The 21931-nt window shown below is 42.6% G+C and overlaps 1 protein-coding gene across 1 annotated transcript in view; it reads right to left on the bottom strand.

The window, feature by feature from the left end:
* Positions 1-21931, bottom strand: part of RyR (Ryanodine receptor) — a 1181579-nt gene that overhangs the window by 178779 nt on the left and 980869 nt on the right. The window contains exons 100-105 of the mRNA XM_084584752.1: positions 15305-15409; positions 15097-15178; positions 13469-13539; positions 2019-2084; positions 1794-1873; positions 1556-1659 (exon numbers count right to left, since the gene is read on the bottom strand). Of these exons, the coding sequence (XP_084440878.1) occupies positions 1556-1659; positions 1794-1873; positions 2019-2084; positions 13469-13539; positions 15097-15178; positions 15305-15409 (508 nt within the window). The remainder of the gene's footprint in view (positions 1-1555; positions 1660-1793; positions 1874-2018; positions 2085-13468; positions 13540-15096; positions 15179-15304; positions 15410-21931) is intronic.

Raw genomic sequence — 21931 nt, 5'->3', positions numbered from 1 at the left:
TGAAGCTTTTTTCTGCTTGTTGTCTTATGTGCAGTGCTTTAGCTTAGCCCTTTTAAAGTTAAGTAGGTTCTCTACGATGGGCTTTATTTTGCTGTTTGTTTGGCCAATTTAAATTAACTTGTCCACCAGACTTAATTTTCTGTGCGAGTGTTCTGAAGTTTGCAGGATGGCTGCAATTGCAGCTAATATTATGCATGCTTTAAGTGAGTTAACTGCTGAGCTAGTTGGTTGTCACAGGGAATTCAGCGCAACACAAAAAGCACCCTTTTTTATGTGTGTTTGTGTTGCACTGAATTCCCTGTAATTATGCATGAAACTTTTAATTTAATACTTTTACGGTGAAGTCTTCGGAATATTCTTTATCTAAAGTGGCATTTGCACTAAAACGGACCACTCAACAACAGATTTTCCAGCATCGTGGCCTCGTAGGAATGATGACTGCACAAGGTGACAATGGTGCAACTGTTGGTAAGTGATCCCTCCCCCTGGAGCCATCTAAAACATCACATGATAGTTAATTTTTCCAGAGCTCAGGCAGCAATATGACGCCTTTCCAGTGGTTTTTAAACATGTATTATTTGACAACATAAAATGTTCTAAAATTTGGCCCCATGAATCTGTACGCTCTATTTGCCAAAAGGAAGAGAAAAAGTTGATTCCCAACCATCACATATGGCTCCGGTAGGTAAATCTTCAATCAAGTCTTCTAAATTGGGGGCCGTAACTGTGAGGTGTGGCTATTTTTCAGTGGTATTGCTCTGACAGGGACGTCACTTTGTGTTATTATAGCGATGCCTCCTGGCTGTCTGTTAGCCAGCACACAATCTTTTCGGAAATCGTTGTATTTTTTAAAGATATTTGTGTGCTGTGGCCAAAGGTTCATTTCTTGAAGGCACGAACAGGTAAGTGCCAGTGTTTTTAGTAGACGTGTATGTAAGTGTAATTTCTGTATAAGCCTTTATAGTTCCCCTGTATTAGATAAGCCATTGCGATAGGCTGTGGATTAGGGATGTTATTTATTCTTAGGTGGTGATTCGTGTCTTGCGTTTTTTTCAAGGGAGCCTGGCTGCCGCTGTGAACTGGGAGGTGAGCTCACTGTCACCACGGTGGCACTGGACGTCCGCGGAAATGCAGCGGACGTGCGAAGTTTTGGATGCTGGTAGGATTTCACTGATATACATTTCGTCCAGGGTAGACATGGAGGTAGTCTTGGCAACATTGGTCAGTGGCTTTCATGTGTGTCTTTTTGTGCCAGGCTCCACTCTAGCAGAGCCTGGCACAAGAAAGAGCTTCTTTGAATAGAAGTTGTCTTCTTAGGGAGGTTAGGGAAACAGGTCCATTTCAGCAGTGCTGTCCCTGTTGCTGCCATCAAAGGCAGCAAATGAGGGCCTCCGGCACAGATAGCGTGATCTTCTCGTGACATTTTTGGACCAGTGGTCTGCACCTATGCCTTCTGTGAATCGGGTGAGGATCTAGATGTCGACACTAGGTCCATCAGATCGACCTGATGCCAGTCGTGCACCTTTTATCAAAACAGGGCCCCTAGAAATCTCACCAATATCTTTGGCTGGGTTGTGGAATCGCTCGGTGAATTCACGGTAGTCGATCAGGTCATCCATGTTGGGCTCACAGCAGCTCATGAGGAAAGCAATTTCGTCCCTAGAGGGGAAGCCACAACAACCCTTGAGCAATGGTAAAAGAAGGCACTTTACAATAAAATGCATTTCTTCCTAAAGCTTTTCAGAGCCGTGACTAAAACCATCTATGAAAACAAAGTTGGAAAAGAAACGTACGGGTTGTAAATCTTTTGCTGCTCCATGGCCTTCTGGAAGTCCTTGGGTGTGATCCAGCCAGAATTCTTGGAGTCAATCTCCTGCACGCGAGGAAAGGTAAAAAAGAAACTTTGTGTGCCTGTAAGAGCAACCAACACAACACAAGCCTGACTTGGGGTCCTGGAAATGGAATTCCTCGATTTTCTGGTCTTTGACGCTATCATGTTAGGCAGAGAGAAAGCGCACCTGAAACGAACTTGACGAGGTGAGCTCCTTGAGCTTGAGGAACATGTCAAAGAACCTCAGGATGAGCTGCAAGGTAAGTCACAATACAGTAATAGTAAATTTAAAATGCACACTTGAAACTTTCTTTTTTTTTGCTTATTTGCAGTAAAAGAGTGAACAATGAGTTACATTTGCGGTCAAAGGTTTACTAACCACAATGTGACAGGGAAAACCAATTTCATCCCAGCATTTCACAACAGTGTGTAATAGATATACAGTTGTGCCTCATCAATATGAACACTTTGGTTCCCAAGCAAAACTGTCCATAAAGATGGCAGTTTGAGGTTGTTGGCAACACATCTAAAAAAATATAGCACAGGGACAGAACAGAGATGTGAAAGGACGAGCGCTAACTTCCAGCAGTTTACTGTGGACCGTGGGGCGGTAAATATACACGAAGTGGCGATACATTGCGCAGGTGCAGGAGGAAAACAATTTCAATAGATTCTTAGATAATCTAGTTCCTTTCGAGATATTCAAACAAACGGTTTCACGACGCACGTGTCACCTATGGCTTCTGCTTCAATAATTTCTCGGGTAAGTTTGCTAGTGTTCTTAGTTATGACATTGCATGCTTCGTAGATAAGTGCACAAGCTTCACAATTTCTGCAGTGTACATCAAGAAAACAACCTCTTTTTTCTTTTAGATTGCAACAATGCTTGCGAAAGCGTTAGTTCAGGCCCCTTTCCACTCTGACCTATATATTTCTTTCGCAAATAATTATATACATTTATTTATTTATTTATTTACAATATACTGCAGGCCCTTTGGTGGGCCCAAGCAGGAGTGGCAACAATAATTCATATATAAAGAAAAAATTATACACAGCCAGAACACAATAATCATGGCAGCCAAGGGTAGAAAAATCGAACATTTGGTACAATAAGCAAATGAAAAATGTCAGTGAAATCGGCAGTACAAGGGAAAACATTTTTTTTTTTGTTATTTAAAGCACACACAAATATTTAAAGCAGCAACACAACAACAGGTTAGTTGAGGTAGTCAAGACTCAATTAGGTCAATCGAGTCGATGCTATTTGTCAGGTGAAGTGGCAGTCGGTTCCAGTCTTCTATAGTATGAGGAAAAAAGGAATATTTAAATGTGTTTACTCTAGAATTGTATGGAGTTAATTGATGTTCGTGACGATTTCTTGTCAGACGGGTGTTTAACGGTTTCAGGTAAGGCCAGGAGTTCATTAACAATTTATTGTGTTTCAGCAAAAACAGAAGTTTAAGTCTTTGAATCTTTCTTCGTAATTCGAGTGTTGGGATGTTATGTTGCTTCATTAGTTCTGTTGGTGAATCCATTGCATGATACTTGGAAAAAATAAAACGAACAGCTTTGCGTTGGATCATTTCGAGTGCATGAATGTTGCGTTTTGTGTACGGGTCCCAAACAGTGGAGGCATATTCAAGCTTGGGTCTTATGATTGACGAGTATGCTAACAGCTTTACATTAGGCGGAGCTTGCTTTAGTTTGTGTCGTAAAAGGGATAGCTTTTTAAATGAAGATGCGCATATATTAGAAACATGTCGGTTCCAATTAAGTTTATTAGTTATAGTGACTCCAAGGTATTTGTATTCGCTGACTTCAGTTAAAGGATGAGACGGAAGATTGTACTGGAATGAATGTGTGATTTGCTTATTTGTTATTTTCATGAAGACCGTTTTATCTGTGTTAAGTTTCATATCCCACTCACTGCACCATTCTTGAATTTTATTAAGGCTAGAGTTAAGGAGTAATTGGTCACTAAGATCGTTAATCTCATGAAAAAAAACACAATCGTCTGCAAAGAGCCGAATTTGAATCGGGTCAGCTATTGCATTGATAATATCATTAATATAAATGAGGAACAACAGCGGCCCGAGTACGCTACCTTGTGGAACTCCTGATGTTACTGGAAGTGGTTTAGAGAATTGATCACCTATGCAAACAACTTGAGTTCGGTTAGTCAGATATGAAGACACCCAGCTAATTATGAAGTTTGGAAGACCGATCAGATGAAGTTTGTGAATTAGCTTACGCTGTGAAACTAGATCAAATGCTTTACAGAAATCCAAAAATATAACATCAACCTGGCCTGATTTATTCAAAACACTTGCAAAGTTATGAATAACAGAGGTAAGCTGTGTTACAGTAGAAAAACCCTTCCTACATCCATGCTGATAAGAAGACAAGACATTATTTTCAGTTAGAAATTTAGTAATTTCATTGGCGATAATATGTTCAACTAATTTACAGCAACTTGAAGTAACGGAAATTGGTCGATAATTAGATACAATTTGTGCGTTTCCCTTCTTAAACACCGGCACAACGCGTGCTGTTTTCCAGTCAGAAGGAAGGCTAGCAGATGATATTGAGGCATTAAAAATTATAACCAAAAATTTGGAAATGGCTTCAGCATAGCGACGAAGAAAACTGTTAGGTATGCCGTCAGGTCCTGGTGATGTCTTTGTTTTGAGGTTTAACAACATAGCAACCACACCAGAAGGCGATACAATGTCTGGGACAACCAAGCATGCATGATTAACATAGTGCTCATATGTAGAATGCTCAGAAAACACACTATGAAAATGGCAATTAAATTTCTCTGCAATGGATGTTTTTTCGACGAGGACCACTCCGTCATGCATTATTTGATCAATTGATTTTTTCTTTTTACATAAAGTTTTCCAGAATTTATGTGGTGCAGATCGAATAAAATTCGGCAAGGTATGCTTGAAATAGTACTCTTTGGATTCCCCAATGGCCTTATTAAGTTCTGATTGCTTAGCTTGAATAATGCTACGACAGGTGGTCCCTCGTCTTAACCGCTTAATTTTTCTAGTTAAATGCAAGATTTCTCGAGTAATCCAGGGCAATTTTTTGCCAGTTTTCTTTATTTTATCTGGAATGAATGTATCAAGGCAGTACCTGCACACGTCCTTGAATTTATTCCACAAATCAGGAACGTTAGTTCCATGAAAGCTGTCAATTTCGAAGTTTAGGTGATCTAGCACACTTTCATCCTGGGCGCGAGAGAAATCTTTAATAGAAATGAGTTTTGGGGGAGGCAAGCAGGAAGGTAATTATAAGGGACAGGAAAAATAAACCATGTTGTGATCCGAAATGCCTTGTTCAATAAAGACAGAATACTGATCAAGTGACCTACTTGCAAAAATGAGGTCAAGCACAGAGTGACAGGTTTCCTGGACACGAGTGGGCTCTTTAACCACTTGTTGCATGTCATGGATAAACATAATATCACACAAATGCCCACACTGCACTCCTAAGCTCGGATCGGGAAAAATGCAATTCCAGTTTATTTCTGGCAGGTTGAAGTCACCCACCAGAAGCATCTTGTCATGACGAAAATTATTCATATGGTCAGCCAAATCTTTTAGAAACTGCGGCGGAGAATCAGGTGCGCGATAGACAGCAAACAATAACAAAGAAGTGCCCCAACAAAAGAGTTTCAAGGAAACGCTTTCGTGGCTATCAATTTGCTGGACAGGAAAAGCTTTGATAGTGTTTTGAACCAGAACCGCCACACCCCCACCCCTTGAGGATCTGTCTCGGCGAAATACCTGATATGAGGGCGGAAACACGTCCGCGTCGTCTATATCTTCGCGTAGCCATGTCTCGGTGATAGCGACTATATGAGGATCATAACCTAAAATGATAGCTTCCAACTGGTCACTTTTATTTGAGATACTGCGGGCATTTATGTTTAATACTTTCAATGTCTTCATATTGGGTGGCGGAAGTCATGGTGTTTCTGTCTGCTTTTTCTTACTATCAGGTAGTCTGACTCTGCAATTTTTATTTTCATCCCACTTGTAGAACACCCCATCAACTCGTAGTTTATCGTTTATTAGTGTAACTTTCCTTTTTTGATCCTTTTCAAGCTTGGCGCTGTCCCACAGCGGTTTTCGAATCCTAAGCGTGTTCTTCGAGTAATCATTCTGGATGGATACATTTGAACCCTTAAGTTTACGAGCATTTTTCAGGATTTCTTGTTTTTCGTTATAATCTTGAAAACATACAATTACTGGCCTCTGCTCGCCGGACATTCCAAGCCTGTGGATTCTACCAACTGAGGTGCACGCGACGCCCAGTTTCTGTGAGATCTCAAAGCAAATCTTTTCTTTCAGAACAGAGTCAGTTTCGTCAGCTTCATCTTCTGTTACACCAAAAACAATTAGATTGGACCTCGTACTTCTGTCCTCGAGGTCATTAACTTTAGTTTGAAGCCAAGATACTGTTTGTTGGAGTGCTTCTATTTTTTCATTTGATCGGGTTTCCAATTCAACAAGCTTTGAGCGGAAGTCAGTTATCAGTGCTTCCATATTAGTCTGCTGAATTCGAAGAGCCGCTACATCTTCTGCAAGTTTATTTTGTCCTGTCAATAACTGCTTGAGTAGGTCCTGAGTACTGGATTCACCCATGGGTGGTCCGGGATTTGTTTCAACATCGCCAGAAAGGACAAGCTTACAAACGCAATACGCGTCATATGCAATGCATATACATCGTTTTGGATACGTGCTTCGTGGTACACCCACCCTTTTTCGCTGGGCCAGGTCTCATCAACTTGCAGATTTCCTGCAGCTTTTCAGGAGGTTGAAAATCGACTTTGAACATCGTGAATAGATGGAATGATAGCAACTTTTTGCTTATTTACTGAAAGAGGAGGTGGGACATCTAGCGGGAAACAGATCTGCTTCAGAAGGATTTCGGCAATACTTGCAAGAACATGCATAGGAAACCTGGCATCAGTTAGCCGCTGTACTTGTTCAACAAAACTTGCAGCCATTAGCTGAGGGCAGTACTTTTTTTATGGCATTGGAGAGGCATAACTTTGCAATTCCCCTTTTGATAAGTTTGGAGAATGCAGAATCGTATGGAAGCAGTGGCTTGTTGGCATGTGGCTCATAATTCCAGTAAATCCGATCATCCTAGAACCAGATACTGTCCCTCAGATACTGTCTCGCCTCTAGTTATTACTCATGAGTTGTCATCGGGGTACAGTATCCGGTTCCTTGATATCAATGATTCATAACTAGAGCAAAAAAGATGCTGTGTGGTGTCCCTCCTTCATCTTTGTCCCATATTTTATGCTGTAGTTATGGATCACTGGAAACACCAACTGGCCCAACAACTGCTCCTGATCATCATCATCAGCCGGACTATACCCACTGCAGAGCGAAGGCCTCTCCCATATTTCTCCAATTAACCAGGTTTTGCGCTAGCTGCATCCACTTGACCCCTGCGAACTTCTTAAGCTCATCCGCCCACTTAACTTTCTGCCGCCCCGAACTACGCTTTCCTTCCCTTGGAATCCAGTAATTGTTACCCTAAGCGACCATCGGTTATCCTCTCTTCGCACTGCATGTCCTGCCCATGCCCATTTCTTTTTGATTTCCACTAGAATGTCGGTAACTTGAGTTATTTCTCTGACCCACTCTGCACGCTTTCTATCTCTTAATGTTACCACTGCCATTTTTGGTTCCATAGCCCTCTGGGTTGTCCTCAACTTAAGTAGAACCCTCTTGGCTAGCCTCCACGTTTCAGCCCCATAGGTGAGTACAGGTAAGATGCAACTGTTGTATACTTTCCTCTTGAGCGATACCAGTAAGCTGCTAGTCATAATCTGCGAGTGCTTGCCAAATGCGCTCCATCCCAATCTTATTCTTCTTGTTATTTCCTTTTCATAGTCCGGATTCTGAGGTTACTACCTGTCCTAGGTAGACATATTCGCCTACTACTTCCAGTGCTTCCCTACCTAACGTAAACTGCTGTTCCTTCCCGAAGCTGTTGAACATTACCTTAGTCTTCTGCATATTGATTTTTAAGCCTACCTTTCTACTTTTCCTGTCTAGGTCATCAATCATTATTTGCAGTTCATCCCCCCGAGTTACTTAACAAAGCAATGTAATCAGCAAATCACAGATTACTGAGGTATTCTCCATCTACCCTTATCCCTAACTGCTCCCATTCCAAATCTCTGAATACTTCCTCTAAGCAAGCTGTGAATAGTACTGGGGAGATCGTGTCGCCTTGCCTGATGCCTTTCTTCATGAGAATTATGTTACTTTTTTTAGGCAGAACTATGGTTGCTGTGCAGCCACTATATATATCTTCAAGCACTTTCACGTACGACTCGTCTGCCCCCTGATATTGCAATGCCTGCATCACCGACGAGGTTTCAACTGAGTCAAATGCTTTTCGTAATCAATGATTGCTATGTATAAGGGCTGGTTGTATTCCGAGCGTTTTTCTATCACCTGGTTGATGGTATGGATATAATCGATAGTATAGTACCGTTTCCGAAAACCTGCTTGATCCTTTGCTTGATTGCAGTCTAAGGTTGTCCTGATTCTATTAGCGATTACCTTAGTAAATACTTTATACATAACAGACAGTAAGCAGTAAGCTGATTGGTCTGTAATTTTTAAGGTCCTTAGAGTCCCCTTTCATATGAACCTTTTATTCCAGGACGATCGGACTTACTGGAAATATGAGATACTTAACAAAGCCTCTGCTCCGGTATGATTCTGCACTCTCCACACTTGTCAAGAGGAGAATTGCAAAGTTCTTTTTTTTTTAATCAGCCGGGCTGTACCTACTGCAGGAAGCAGTCCTCTAATAAATTCCTCCAATTAACCCAGTTCTTTGCTAGCTGAATCCACTTGTCCACTGCAAACCTCTTAACCTCATCTGCCCACCTAACTTTCTGCTGCCCTCCACTACACTTTGGAATCCAGTTTTTTTTTAGTTATTTCTCCGAACCCAATCTGCACATTTTCTATCTCTTAACGTTACCCCTGCCATTTTTAGTTCCATAGCCGACTGTGTTGTCCTCAACTTAAGCACAACCCTTTTCATTAGCCTCCACGTTTCAGCCACAGGTAAGATGCAACTATTACATACTTTCCTCTTGAGCGATAGGCTGCTAGTACTACTCTGCGAGTACTTGCCAAATGGGCTCCGTCTGTCTTATTCTCCTTGTTATTTCTTTTTCATGGTCCGGATCTGCGGTTACTACCTGTCCTAGGTAGACATATTCACCTACTACTTCCAGTACTCTGCTCCTAACGTAAACTGCTGTTCCTTCCTGAGGGTTTTTAGCATTACCTTAGCCTGCTGCATATTAATTTTCAAGCCTACCTTTCTACTTATCTTATCTAGGTCATCAATCATTTTTGCAATTAACTCAGGGGATGAACTGCAAAGAATGATTGATGACTCAGACTCGAAACGCAGAAAGGTAAGCTTGAAAATCAACATTGTTCAAAACTCTCAGAAGGAACCGCAGTTTACGTTAGGTAGCGAAGTAGTAGGTGAATATGTCTACTTACAAAGTTATGCCTCTCCAATGCCATAAAAAAAGCCCTGCCCTAAGCTAATGGCTGCAAGTTTTGTTGAACAAGTACAGAGATTAACTGATGCCAGGTTTCATATGCATGTCCTTGCAGGTATTGCCGAAATCCTTCTGAAGCAGATCCCACATCCTCTTTCAGTAAATAAACAAAAAGTTGCTACCATTCCACCCATTCACGGCTTACCCCATTGCTTGAAAAAGATTGGACAACAGGTTAATGTAAAAGTAAATTTTTAAGCTCCTGAAAAGCTGCAGAAACTCTGCAAGTTGATGAGACCTGGCCCAGCAAAAAATGGTGGGTGTACCACGAAGCATGTATCCAAGTTCATTTAATGTATGGAACTAACTGTGTACAGCATACCATTGACATGCGGAAAGAAATATACAAGTAAAAGTAGAAGGGGCGTGAACAAATGCCTTCATGAGCATTGTTTTAATGTAAAAGAAAGGAGAGGTGGTTTTCTTGATGTACACTTTAGAAACTGTGAAGACTGTACCAATCATTGAAGCATGCAATGTCATATCTAAGAACCCTAGCAAATTTACGAGAGAAATCATTGATGCAGAAGCCATTGATAGCTTAGGTGACACGTGCATTGCGGAATCGTCTGTTGGACTAGTATCTCAAAAGGAACTAGATTACCTAAGAAACTATTGAAATTGCAATGTATCGCAACATATATTTACAACCCCACAATAAACTGCTGGAAGTTAACGCTCGCCCTTTCACATCCCTGTGCTAGTTTTGTTTGACAAAACTGTCTATTGTTCTTAGTAACGAGTAGTGAAGAAAAACATTTTAGATAAGCACGTTATAACCAAGAACTGCTTTTATGCACACTGAAGTTGTAATTGGACATAATTTTGAGAGCTACAGCTAGCCCTCTCTCCTGGTAACTACTACGTCTAAAACAATATGATGGAACTTTACGTGGTCTACTTGACGCTTGACATGTCCCAAGGATGGGCATTTCCTACTCTTCACATCACACAAACGGCAGCAAAATCTTTTAGCTGCAAACTGCTTTCTGCGTGGAACAAGCTGCACAGTTTTCCTCACAGCAAATGTGGAAAATAGTCATAACCCGACAACATAAAAGGGAAAGCACTTAGTAATTTGCAATACTTCACTGTGCTTTTCCAGTGTCTTGCACTTGAAATGCAGAACATGAGACATCTGGCTGGGGCCGTAGAGGTTTGTACTCATAACTCTCCATATCAATGAGACAGACATGTGTGGGCCTTAATAGGCTCTACTTATTTAACCCTGGTGCAGCAGAATGATGCTGCAACTGAAGAACACTTATGATGAAAATGACTTTCAACCTGACTGGTTTCCGCTGGTGACACGGTGCTTATTTTTGCCTGCCTTTTAAAAAGTTGTCTTCTGTTGTGCATCTCAGCAATGGCTGAATGAATTGTAAATAGTCTGTGTACATAACCATTACTGTATAATAAATACCATGCCAGAAAAAAAAAAAGCGGTGGTGTGGCGGTAGAACATCACCAGATAAGATATATTTTTTTTTTAAATCCGTGTGTAATGGCATTGTATAAACAGGTTTGGGGTGCGACCCTATGCCGGTGAGCACCTCTGGCAATGCACTCCCTCACCAAAACAGGGGTACGCTGTTTTGGTGAGGGCTATAGGGGAACGCTGGAAAGGCTGCCATATTGGAAACTGCCCTTGGCAACGTTTAACGCTAGAACCCTATAGCTAGGTGAGGCTAGTTAAGCAGTGCTGTTAAAGGAACTATGGGGTATGAAATGCGATACAGTCGAACCCGGTTATATCGAACCTGAATATATTGAATTTTGGTTATATCGAACTCACGACATATCCCTTGAAAATCCCATGCAAAAGTATAGGAAAGCCGCGTCATATATCTAACTTAATTTCACCGGTCGTTCGATATATCGAACTCTGCACCACGCACTGGAAAATGTGCCTTCCCCAAAGACGATCGCATCACCCTTGGCCATTTGCCGCGAGCCGTTTTCAAGCCACGTGCGGAAGGAATGAGAGGGGACAGTTCGACGACGGCTGGTCTGGGCAGTGCCGCGCCCATTCCCCAAAGGCGCACGCATCTGCAGTTATTGTTTTCCGCGCCATGTGCATGGGTGTGCCCATCCTTTCGCCAAGCTATCTCTCTCCTTCAGCACGCGCTACGCATGCGCCAAGCCAGCTCAGCCCGTTTTCAGACAGGCGTCGACGCTTTCTCCAGCGTGTGTTGCGAACCTTCCGCGTGCGGCGGCTGAGGTGGCTATGGTGCCTGCGGACGTTAAGAAGCGGCAGCTCTCTCTTTGTTTTTCTTTTTGCGAGTCATCCTTTCTTATCGTTATGCTGTTCGGACGTTAAAAAGCAGCAGGAATTTTTTTTTTTTTTGCGGGAGTCGTTTATCCTTGCATGCATGAATCAACGAAAGCATGCGGTCAGCTGCTGCGATCATGACGCCCGCCCCGCAGGTTTTCGGAAACGGTACTCTACTATTGATCATACCCGTACCATCAACCAGGTGATAGAAAAATGCTCGGAATATAACCAGCCCTTATACATAGCATTCATTGATTACGAAAAAGCATTTGACTCAGTAGAAACCTCGGCGGTGATGCAGGCATTGCGAAATCAGGGGGTAGACGAGCCGTACGTGAAAGTCCTGGAAGATATATATACTGGCTGCACAGCAACCATAGCTCTGCATAAAGAAAGTAACAAAATTCCATTAAAGAAGGCTGTTAGGCAAGGAGACACGACCTCCCTAGTACTATTCACAGCTTGCTTAGAGGAAGTATTCAGAGACTTGGAATGGGAGCAGTTAGGCATAAGGGTAGATGGAGAATACTTCAGTAATCTGCGATTTGCTGATGACATTGCCTTGCTAAGCAACTAGGGGGATGAACTGCAATAAATGATTGATGACCTAGAAAGGAAAAGTAGAAAGGTAGGCTTGAAAATCAATATGCAGAAGACTAAGGTAATGTTCAACAGCTTCGGGAAGGAACAGCAGTTTACGCTAGGTAGCGAGGTACTGGAAGTAGCAGATGAATATGTCTACTTAGGACAGGTAGTAGCCGCAGATCCAGACGATGAAAAGGAAATAACAAGGAAAATAAGACTGACGGAGTCCATTTGGCAAGCACTCGCAGATTATGACTGGCAGCTTACCGGTATCGCTAAAGAGGAAAGTACCCAACAGTTGCATCTTACCTGCACTCACTTATGGGGCTGAAACGTGGAGGCTAACAAAGAGAGTTCTACTTAAGCTGAGGACCACGCAGAGGGCTATGGAACGAAAAATGTTAGGGGTAACAATAAGAGATAGGAAGCATGCAGAGTGGGTCAGAGAAATAACTCAGGTTACTGATATTTTAATGGAAGTCAAGAAGAAGAAATTGGCGTGGGCAGGACACGTAGTGCGAGGAGAGGATAACTGATGGTCGTTTAGGGTAACAAACTGGATTCCAAGGGAAGGAAAGCATAGCAGGGGGTGGCAGAAAGTTAGGTGGGCGGATGAGGCTAAGAAGTTCGCAGGATGCAGCTAGCACAAAATCAGGTTAAGTGGAGAAATATGGGAGAGGCCTTCACCCTGCAATGGGTATAGTCAGGCTGATGATGATGATTTAACCCTTGTTCAATGTACGGACAGCAAGTTTTCTCATTGAAGACGCTTAAGCTTGTTGAAAACGTTTGGTCCCTGGTTTAGTCGTCTGTAATAGCAGGGGTCGCATTCAGGAGGCGCTACTGTATACGGATCCCAAATGTGAACATACTATATTTAGTAAAACACATTGTTGGGCTAGTTGGTGCATTGCATGCATTAATAAATCAGTTGGTAGTCCAGCCTCTTTCTTTCTGTGTCGATTTTTCCTGTGTGCGTCTTCTTGGCTGGTTAATCTTACTTCATACTATATTTAAACTGAGCAATCAAATTTCAAGGAAGGAGCTAAACTGTTTTGTAAAAGCTATTTTCAAGAAACTTATGACAGTGAATGTACTTAAGAGAATGTTTACTAGCATTCTTAGAAAACAGTGAACATTGCACCCTTACCTCAACGTTTGATGCCGATTCCACGAGCGTGTCCACCATCTGTTTTCCGATGGTACCATTCATCACATTGCCTGCACACAGAGGATTTATTTGCACACCTTCTTGCCCAACACTCACAAGACATTTTCCTAACCCAGTAAAGGCTGCATAAACTGAGGTCCTTAATGCCAGCCCAGGCAGCCATTTTTACATGAACAATAAGCTACAACAACTACGGATTTACCAACCATGCTCCAGTGCGGAAAGAAGATAGTCAATAAAATTAGAACACCATCGAGATGTAAATTTAAACACTCTTAGCACTAAATAAAAGAAGACTAAGGTAGTCAGCCAATAAAGGACTTCAACAACTGGGCCACCATCTCTCACTCAATTGTGGGAAACATTCTCTCACTTGACAGTATTAGGGGTGGAAATTCATTTTGATTCGTCTTTAGCTCACTGCTCTGCTGACTACATATGCATCTCTAACAAGATGGGACAAACAACCAAAATAGTGTGAGCACTGTGTGGCGCTTCATCTTCCACACTGCTGAACGGGCTGCTTCATCTTCATCCTGCTCCCTCTTGTATATACCCATCGTCATCGCGGAGTGTGTTTGGCTGCAGTGTGCGACCAAGGCTTCAGGTCTGTAATAAAGCCTGATTCTCCAATTACAAAATATACAAAATATATACAAAATATATACAATATATATATATATATATATATATATATATATATATATATATATATTGACAGGAGCAACAATTTGGAACAGACTAGCAGCCAACTTTGCTACTACACTTTATAACCGGAAATCTGACAAGAGTCAAAGGAGGTACCTACCACTTTCAGGCGCTCAAGTACCACCACTGATTTGGAGTTTATTGATGAGCAGCATATTTTTGCTACCTTGTGTATATCCTTTTTTTTATCCTAAGCCTAAATTTCAGGGAGGGTAGGCAGCACTGAAGGGATAGCCTATTTTTTTCTTCCTTCACATTCTTTACTTGACTGTCTTTTGTCAGTGCATGGCTCCTCACATTATCATTTGAGCTACACTTGGGCTTCCTTAATTTTAACAAGTTTTTGCGATAGGCCCTCGTGGGTGAACAACACTATAGAGAACATTTCTAGTGACTGGCTCCTTTGTGACGTCCCCCCATAAGGCATAAAATATGCCTTTATTGGCATTTGTTGACAAAGAAGCTCTATGATTAAGTACTTACCTGGCTGCTTAGTTTCACAGCAGAAACACCCCATGCAGGACAAGTTCCAAATAGATCTTAGTTGTTTGCGGTACATGCTTCACACGCTGCTCAAATTTCCCTCACCACCAGTGATTCGAAAGGCTGGGAGAAAGTGATGTGAACAAAGCATTTTTTTCACAATTCCCCCCAACACTTGTCTCGTTTGAAATTTACTTGCGAGCATATCAGATTGGGTCACATTTTTTGTAGGCAATACCATAATGGTCCACTATGCCATAAAAATTGCAAAATGTGATGGCAAAACGTCGAGGTAGACGAGCATTTGGAGCAGTTTTGGGGCAATATTGTGTTTTGGAGCAGGATGGAGCAGCACTTCCACCCCTGCAGTACATCAGCAAAGCTGTGAAGAGAAGCAAAAAAAAAACTGCGCTCACCTTCTAGCATACTGAGCATCATGATGACCATCTCCTGCTGCAGCTGCAACAGCTCCTTCAGAAGATCAAGCTGGCTGGAGTTCTGGAAATAATGTTAACCAGAGAAACAGCGACAGGAACAGTTTCAACAAACAAGCAGTCAATGTGCCCCTTCTAAACACAGATGACGTGTTTTTCGCACTGTGAGCATGGGGCAGAACAGTCTCACCTTTGACAGCTTGTCCTGCATGTGTGCAAAAAGGAAGAGGAAGCCGCCCACTGCATCCCACAAACGGCTGTGTGCCAGGGCCTGCTGGTTCAGGGAACAGGGGCCCTGCACCAGAGTTCCTCACTGATCACCTACTTACTGTCCAACATCTACAGACAACACCACCACAATATTTTCACCTTACACCAAATACAAGTCCAGTGCAGGATCTGGAGACCTTTCTGGGTCCACAGGCATGTCCATCTCTTGACAGTGGGATATGTTCACAGGGGATATGTGCACATATATTTGCCTGCAGCAGACTGTTCTTCCTTCACTGCCATCAGACCATTCCTTTCTTTCTCACTGACGTGATGTCAATTACAGTACACTCATTTTAAAATGAGCCCTCAGCTAAGATGAACAGTGCAGGTTGTTTGTTTGGTTTCCCACAGAATCAATGCAAAAAAAGATGAACACAAAAGCAGAAGGAATCGCACTTTCACTGAAAGTCGAGTTTGCTGCTCTTACATGAATACATGAATTGTCTCCCAGTAGAAGACCCGCTGTTGGTGAGGAATTCAGATGAGCTGATTGAGTTTCTTCAACGGGCTGCACCTATCAGGTGTTTCTCTGTTGACAGGAAAGATGTGTTTTATAAAATTCCAGCGTATGGCCATCCTCGGAGAAGCAAATGGAGCCTACGGTGCAGTGAAGTTTCAAAATGAAAGCAGAATGAGCACTGACCGCTTTATAGGTCTGTTGAAGCTATACCTCCGATCCTTGTATGTTGAATTTGAAGGAATTGTTCTGGAACTTTCTGCCGCAGGGGGCGGCAGAAAGTTAGGTGGGCGGATGAGATTAAGAAGTTCGCAGGGGTCAAGTGGATGCAACTAGCACAGAACCGGGTTAAGTGGAGAAATATGGGAGAGGCCTTCGCCCTGCAGTGGGTATAATCAGGCTGATGATGATGATAATGATGATGTTCTGGAACTTACATAGAATCTTCAATTGCTCCTATATTGAGTGACCTATTCTTTGCCAAGGGTCATAGGACACTTCAGATGAAGGAGGCTAGAGTTGCCAAGGCATTCCAATATGTAGATGAGTTTTTGGTTTGCCTGCCGTAAGGAGAATACACAAAGAGCAAAGTTGAGAGCATTGTAGCACTATTCCCTAATGCACATCCACGGCTTGAGTGAACGTTTGAGCTACCAGAGAATGCAGAGATCCAGTACTTGGTTATAAGACTTGTGCTCCACAAAGGTCATACGTGTTGGTTTTATATCACACGAGGGGCAAAAGGCCTTCTTCCTTACTACTCCGGTCATAAAAAGTTGATCAAGAGGGGGCTCGCTGTCTCGTGTTTATGGCAGGCATTGATCAAATCCTGTCCGCAATTCATGATCGAGAGTGTCAACGTACAGATTGAGAGGTTAAATAAAAGTGGATATCTGAATAGCATTTTGATCTCTGCGGCTGAAAGCTTTTTAAAGAATATGTGACCCCGAGCAAGATCGCGTAAAGAGAGTGAAAAGAGAAGACAAGTTGTTGTCGTGCCCTACGTATATGGCATCTTATATCGTCTTAAGCGAGTTTGCTGAAGGACGGGGGAGATATCGTGTTAGAAAAACTGGCCACCTTGTATACGCAGTGCCTGGTGTCATCGACGGTACCGGAACCATGGAAGAATGCAAACATTATCCTCATTCATAAGAAAGGGGACTCTAAGGACCTTAAAAAATTACAGACCAATCAGCTTACTGTCTGTTACGTATAAGATATTTACTAAGGTAATCGCTAATAGAATCAGGACAACCTTAGACTTCAATCAAGCAAAGGATCAAGCAGGGTTTCGGAAACGGTACTCTACTATCGATCATATCCATACCATCAATCAGGTGATAGAAAAATGCTCGGAATATAACCAGCCCTTATACATAGCATTCATTGATTACGAAAAAGCATTTGACTCAGTAGAAACCTCGGCGGTGATGCAGGCATTGCGAAATCAGGGGGTAGACGAGCCGTACGTGAAAGTGCTGGAAGATATATATAGTGGCTGCACAGCAACCACAGCTCTGCATAAAGAAAGTAACAAAATTCCATTAAAGAAGGCTGTTAAGGAGACACGACCTCCCTAGTACCATTCACAGCTTGCTTAGAGGAAGTATTCAGAGACTTGGAATGGGAGCAGTTAGGTATAAGGGTAGATGGAGAATACCTTAGTAATCTGCGATTTGCTGATGACATTGCCTTGCTAAGCAACTCGGGGGATGAACTGCAAAAAATGATTGATGACCTAGAGAGCAAAAGTAGAAAGGTAGGCTTGAAAATCAATATGCAGAAGACTAAGGTAATGTTCAACAGCTTCGGTTAAGGAACAGCAGTTTACGTTAGGTAGGGAAGCACTGGAAGTAGTAGGCGAATATGTCTACTTAGGACAGGTAGTAACCGCAGATCCGGACCATGAAAAGGAAATAACAAGAAGAATAAGATTGGGATGGAGCGCATTTGACAAGCACTCGCAGATTATGTCTAGCAGCTTACCGGTATCGCTAAAGAGGAAAGTATATAACAGTTGAATCTTACCTGTACTCACATATGGCGCTGAAACGTGGAGGCTAACCAAGAGAGTTCTACTTAAGTTGAGGACAACCCAGAGGGCTATGGAACGAAAAATGGTAGGGGTAACATTAAGAGATAGGAAGCGTGCAGAGTGGGTCAGAGAAATAACTCAAGTTACCGACATTCTAGTGGAAATTAAGAAGAAGAAATGGACATGGGCAGGACATGTAGTGCGAAGAAAGGATAACCGATGGTCGCTTAGGGTAACAAACTGGATTCCAAGGGAAGGAAAGCGTAGCAGGGGTCGGCAGAAAGTTAGGTGGGTGGATGAGATTAAGAAGTTTGCAGGGGTCAAGTGGATGCAGCTAGCACAGAACCGGGTTAAGTGGAGAAATATGGGAGAGGCCTTCGCCCTGCAGTGGGTATAGTCAGGCTGATGATGATGATGATGATGATCGTCTTAAGAAGATGATGAGCAGATTTCAAATTAGGGTCGTGCTATCTGCGCCGAACAAGCTAAAGAGTCTGTCCAGGAAGGTGAGAGAACGAGTGAGCCCAAGGAAGGATGTGGCTTGCTGCATAGGGAGCGCTTTGTCAACTGCCGCGAAGGTGTTAGTACAAGGTTCCCTTGACATGTGGGAAGGAATATGTGGGGCAGACAGGCCGAAGCCTCAATGAGAGGTTAAGAGAATACAGAAATGCGTGTGCAGCATTGCCGGCTCCAGGAAACCTGGTGAACCATTGCTCGCGTCGAACAGAAGACGCTCAACAGGACGCGAGGAGTAAACATTGTGTAGCAAGGTTCACGGAAACCAAGGTGCTGGCTTGGGCAAAAGACATTTTGAAAAGACAGATTATCGAAGCATTTAAGATGATTTCGGGTCAAGAAGGGGAATGCGTGAGTGTTCCGTCTGTGGCGCTCAGCAGGAAGTGATATTGCTTTGTTCAGACGCTATGACAAGAAGATAAACGCAATTTGCCATTATTTTTGTTTTATTTTTCCTTCAAAATTTTTCTTTATATTTTTCCTGAATTTTCTGTTTTCTTCTTATTGCACCCCTTACATCTTTTTTGTCATGTTCTCTTCTTCGTATCACAAATAACAGCCAGTTGGTAGTGAGCGAATTATCGATGTGAACGTCTTGCTGTAGTCTCTTGTGTGTGTGTGTTGTGTTTGTAACTATGCAGCGCCAGAGGTCTTCAGGGTCGAGTTTGTGTGCAGTGATGGGTGATGGCTCAAGCATTTTTGGAGAAGACTGGCCTTTCATTGTGTCGTCGGCAATGCAGTGGACGAAATGATCTGCAGTGATTTGAGGCAGAACAAGCTGAATAACGATGTTGAGAATTATGACCCATGAGATATATCCCCTTAAGGTGCGAATTAGGAAAAATGCAAAGCAAAATTCCGATTCTTCTAAATGTCTCTAATGGTGACCCAAACTGAATAAAATCAATAAGAACATGTTTATGAGGCAACAAAAGTTTCTGTGCTGTGTACACAAGATGCGGAATGGCCTCAAAAGGCTGTCAATGACCACCAACACAACAAACAACTAGTTTCAGTCAGTCTTAACTTTAGGGAAATACTCAATCTTAGCTTGGCTGCTTCGATGGCTGCGAATTTTTGGTCTTGAGGATAACAGCGCGGAACACAGGACGGGAGCACAAGATTAGAGGACGACACAACGAGCGCTGACTTTCAACAACGCTTATTTTGGAACACCCTCAGCTTCTTATACCCTAACGCCACAGACGCGTACAGATGACTTGCACATATTAGCAAAGTTAAAAAAACAAAAGAAAAACATAATATTAGATAAATAAATACACGTTCCACATAACCTTTTCTTGCATACAGCGTGGTGCACTCTCTGAACACTCATGGAGACGATTGCACATTCAGCAGTTCGATTTCTTTTTGTGTTAACAGCAGGGACGGTTTGCTTACACATCGTTCCTGCAGTCTAGCTATCTCAGCGGCTTCAATTATCTCCCGAACCAGCGCCTCATTATGTTTTGCTAGAACTTAACATTGTGTGAATTGCACGCAGCAAGTTTTTGACGCGCAGTCTCTTACATGGATCCCCAAATGCCTGCTTTTTTGTTCGACGTTGTTTTTGTGTTCTTTCAGCCTGTCATTTGTGCACCTTCCAGTCTGTCCTACGTATTCCTTCCCACACTTCAAGGGTATGGAATAAACAACGCCTTCCGCGCACTCCACAAATCGACTCTGGTGGTTTGTTACGCACCCCTTCTGCCTTTGCGATCCATCAGCGTTTACACGTCGGCAGAGGCTTTTCAATTTTTCAGGAGCAGTAAGCACAACATTAACGCCTGCTCTACGACCGATCTTTTTTAAGCGATGGGAAATGTTGTACACATACGGTATGGCCACACGCTGATGGATCGCAAAGGCAGAAGGGGTGCGTAACAAACCACCAGAGTCGATTTGTGGAGTGCGCGGAAGGCGTTGTTTATTCCATACCCTTGAAGTGTGGGAAGGAATACGTAAGACAGACTGGAAGGTGCACAAATGACAGGCTGAAAGAACACAAAAACAATGTCGAACAAAAAAGCAGGCATTTGGGGATCCATGTAAGAGACTGCGCGTCAAAAACTTGCTGCGTGCAATTCACACAATGTAAAGTTCTAGTAAAACATAATGAGGCGCTGGTTCGGGAGATAATTGAAGCCGCTGAGATAGCTAGACTGCAGGAACGATGTGTAAGCAAACCGTCCCTGCTGTTAACACAAAAAGAAATCGAACTGCTGAATGTGCAATCGTCTCCATGAGTGTTCAGAGAGTGCACCACGCTGTATGCAAGAAAAGGTTATGTGGAACGTGTATTTATTTATCTAATATTATGTTTTTCTTTTGTTTTTTTAACTTTGCTAATATGTGCAAGTCATCTGTACGCGTCTGTGGCGTTAGGGTATAAGAAGCTGAGGGTGTTCCAAAATAAACGTTGTTGAAAGTCAGCGCTCGTTGTGTCGTCCTCTAATCTTGTGCTCCCGTCCTGTGTTCCGCGCTGTTATCCTCAAGATGCATAACCAACATGCCCAAGCTGCTATTCTAGAATTTTTGGTGTGAAATTCACAGCAGGAAATGTTTGTGACCTTAGGCAGAGGAAAATGCATTTGTGACAGAAAACTCGAGACTTCGAAATATAATCAGTGTTTTGGCAGCTTTGTGGGAAGTTGGTGTTCAAGCGAAGGGGCCAGTAGCTGTTGCCATTGAACCCAGAGTAGCTGACAAAGATTTAATCCCTTCTGGGTTTTGCTTATTTATGCGAATACAATGTTCCACGAGGGGTTCTAAGTCAGGACATCTACTTCTGACAGCATCAATTACTGCAGTAGAATATTTTTGCGGGCGAGTTGGTTCATTGCAGATAAAAATGTAAACTGCGCGGAAAACGGGACAATAGGCGAAGGAACACACAAACCCCTGTGAACACAAACCCCTGCACCCGTGTTGTCGTGTTTGTGTTCCTTCGCCTATTGTCCTGTTTTTCACGCAGTTTACATTTTTATCATCAATTACTGGTGCCACTTTCAGAAGCTTGTTCACGAGTGGACTATGCAGAGCATCGACTCACTGACATGTAGTGCCGCTTGAAGCTTGAAAAATTGTTTGGATGTCATTACATAGTCAATACTCGGTATTCTTGTGTCTTGTCAATACATTTGGATCCGAAGAAATTTCAAAACTTGCCCTATCATAATGGCAATTAAAACTGATTTCTTCTGCTGTGGCACTTGGCGTGATTCCATCTCTTTGCAACGTACAAATGGTGAAGGGCACTAGGTCATAAAAAAGTTATCTGAGAAGTTTTTCAGAAAGTAGGCGAGCAGCTCAAGAGCAGATGATCCTCTGTTATGGGTGCAGCTGAACGAAGAGTTTGCTCTGTGAGAAGTTTGTTCCAATTCACCGCTGTTTTGCTTCTATTTTGGTTGGTAGCAGCTGCATGTTCTTTTTATCATTGCTACTGATGCTATGATCCATTTGGAAGAATCTTCCTTTGAAGCATCCAAGAATAAAATGAAGTATTAAAGATGTAAATAGGAGGAAAAGTTTAG

Source organism: Amblyomma maculatum, chromosome 11 (assembly GCF_055883805.1).
Source record: "Amblyomma maculatum isolate TAMU_Amacu chromosome 11, ASM5588380v1, whole genome shotgun sequence".
NCBI lineage: Eukaryota > Metazoa > Arthropoda > Arachnida > Ixodida > Ixodidae > Amblyomma > Amblyomma maculatum.
This window is presented reverse-complemented; position numbering and strand designations above follow the sequence as displayed.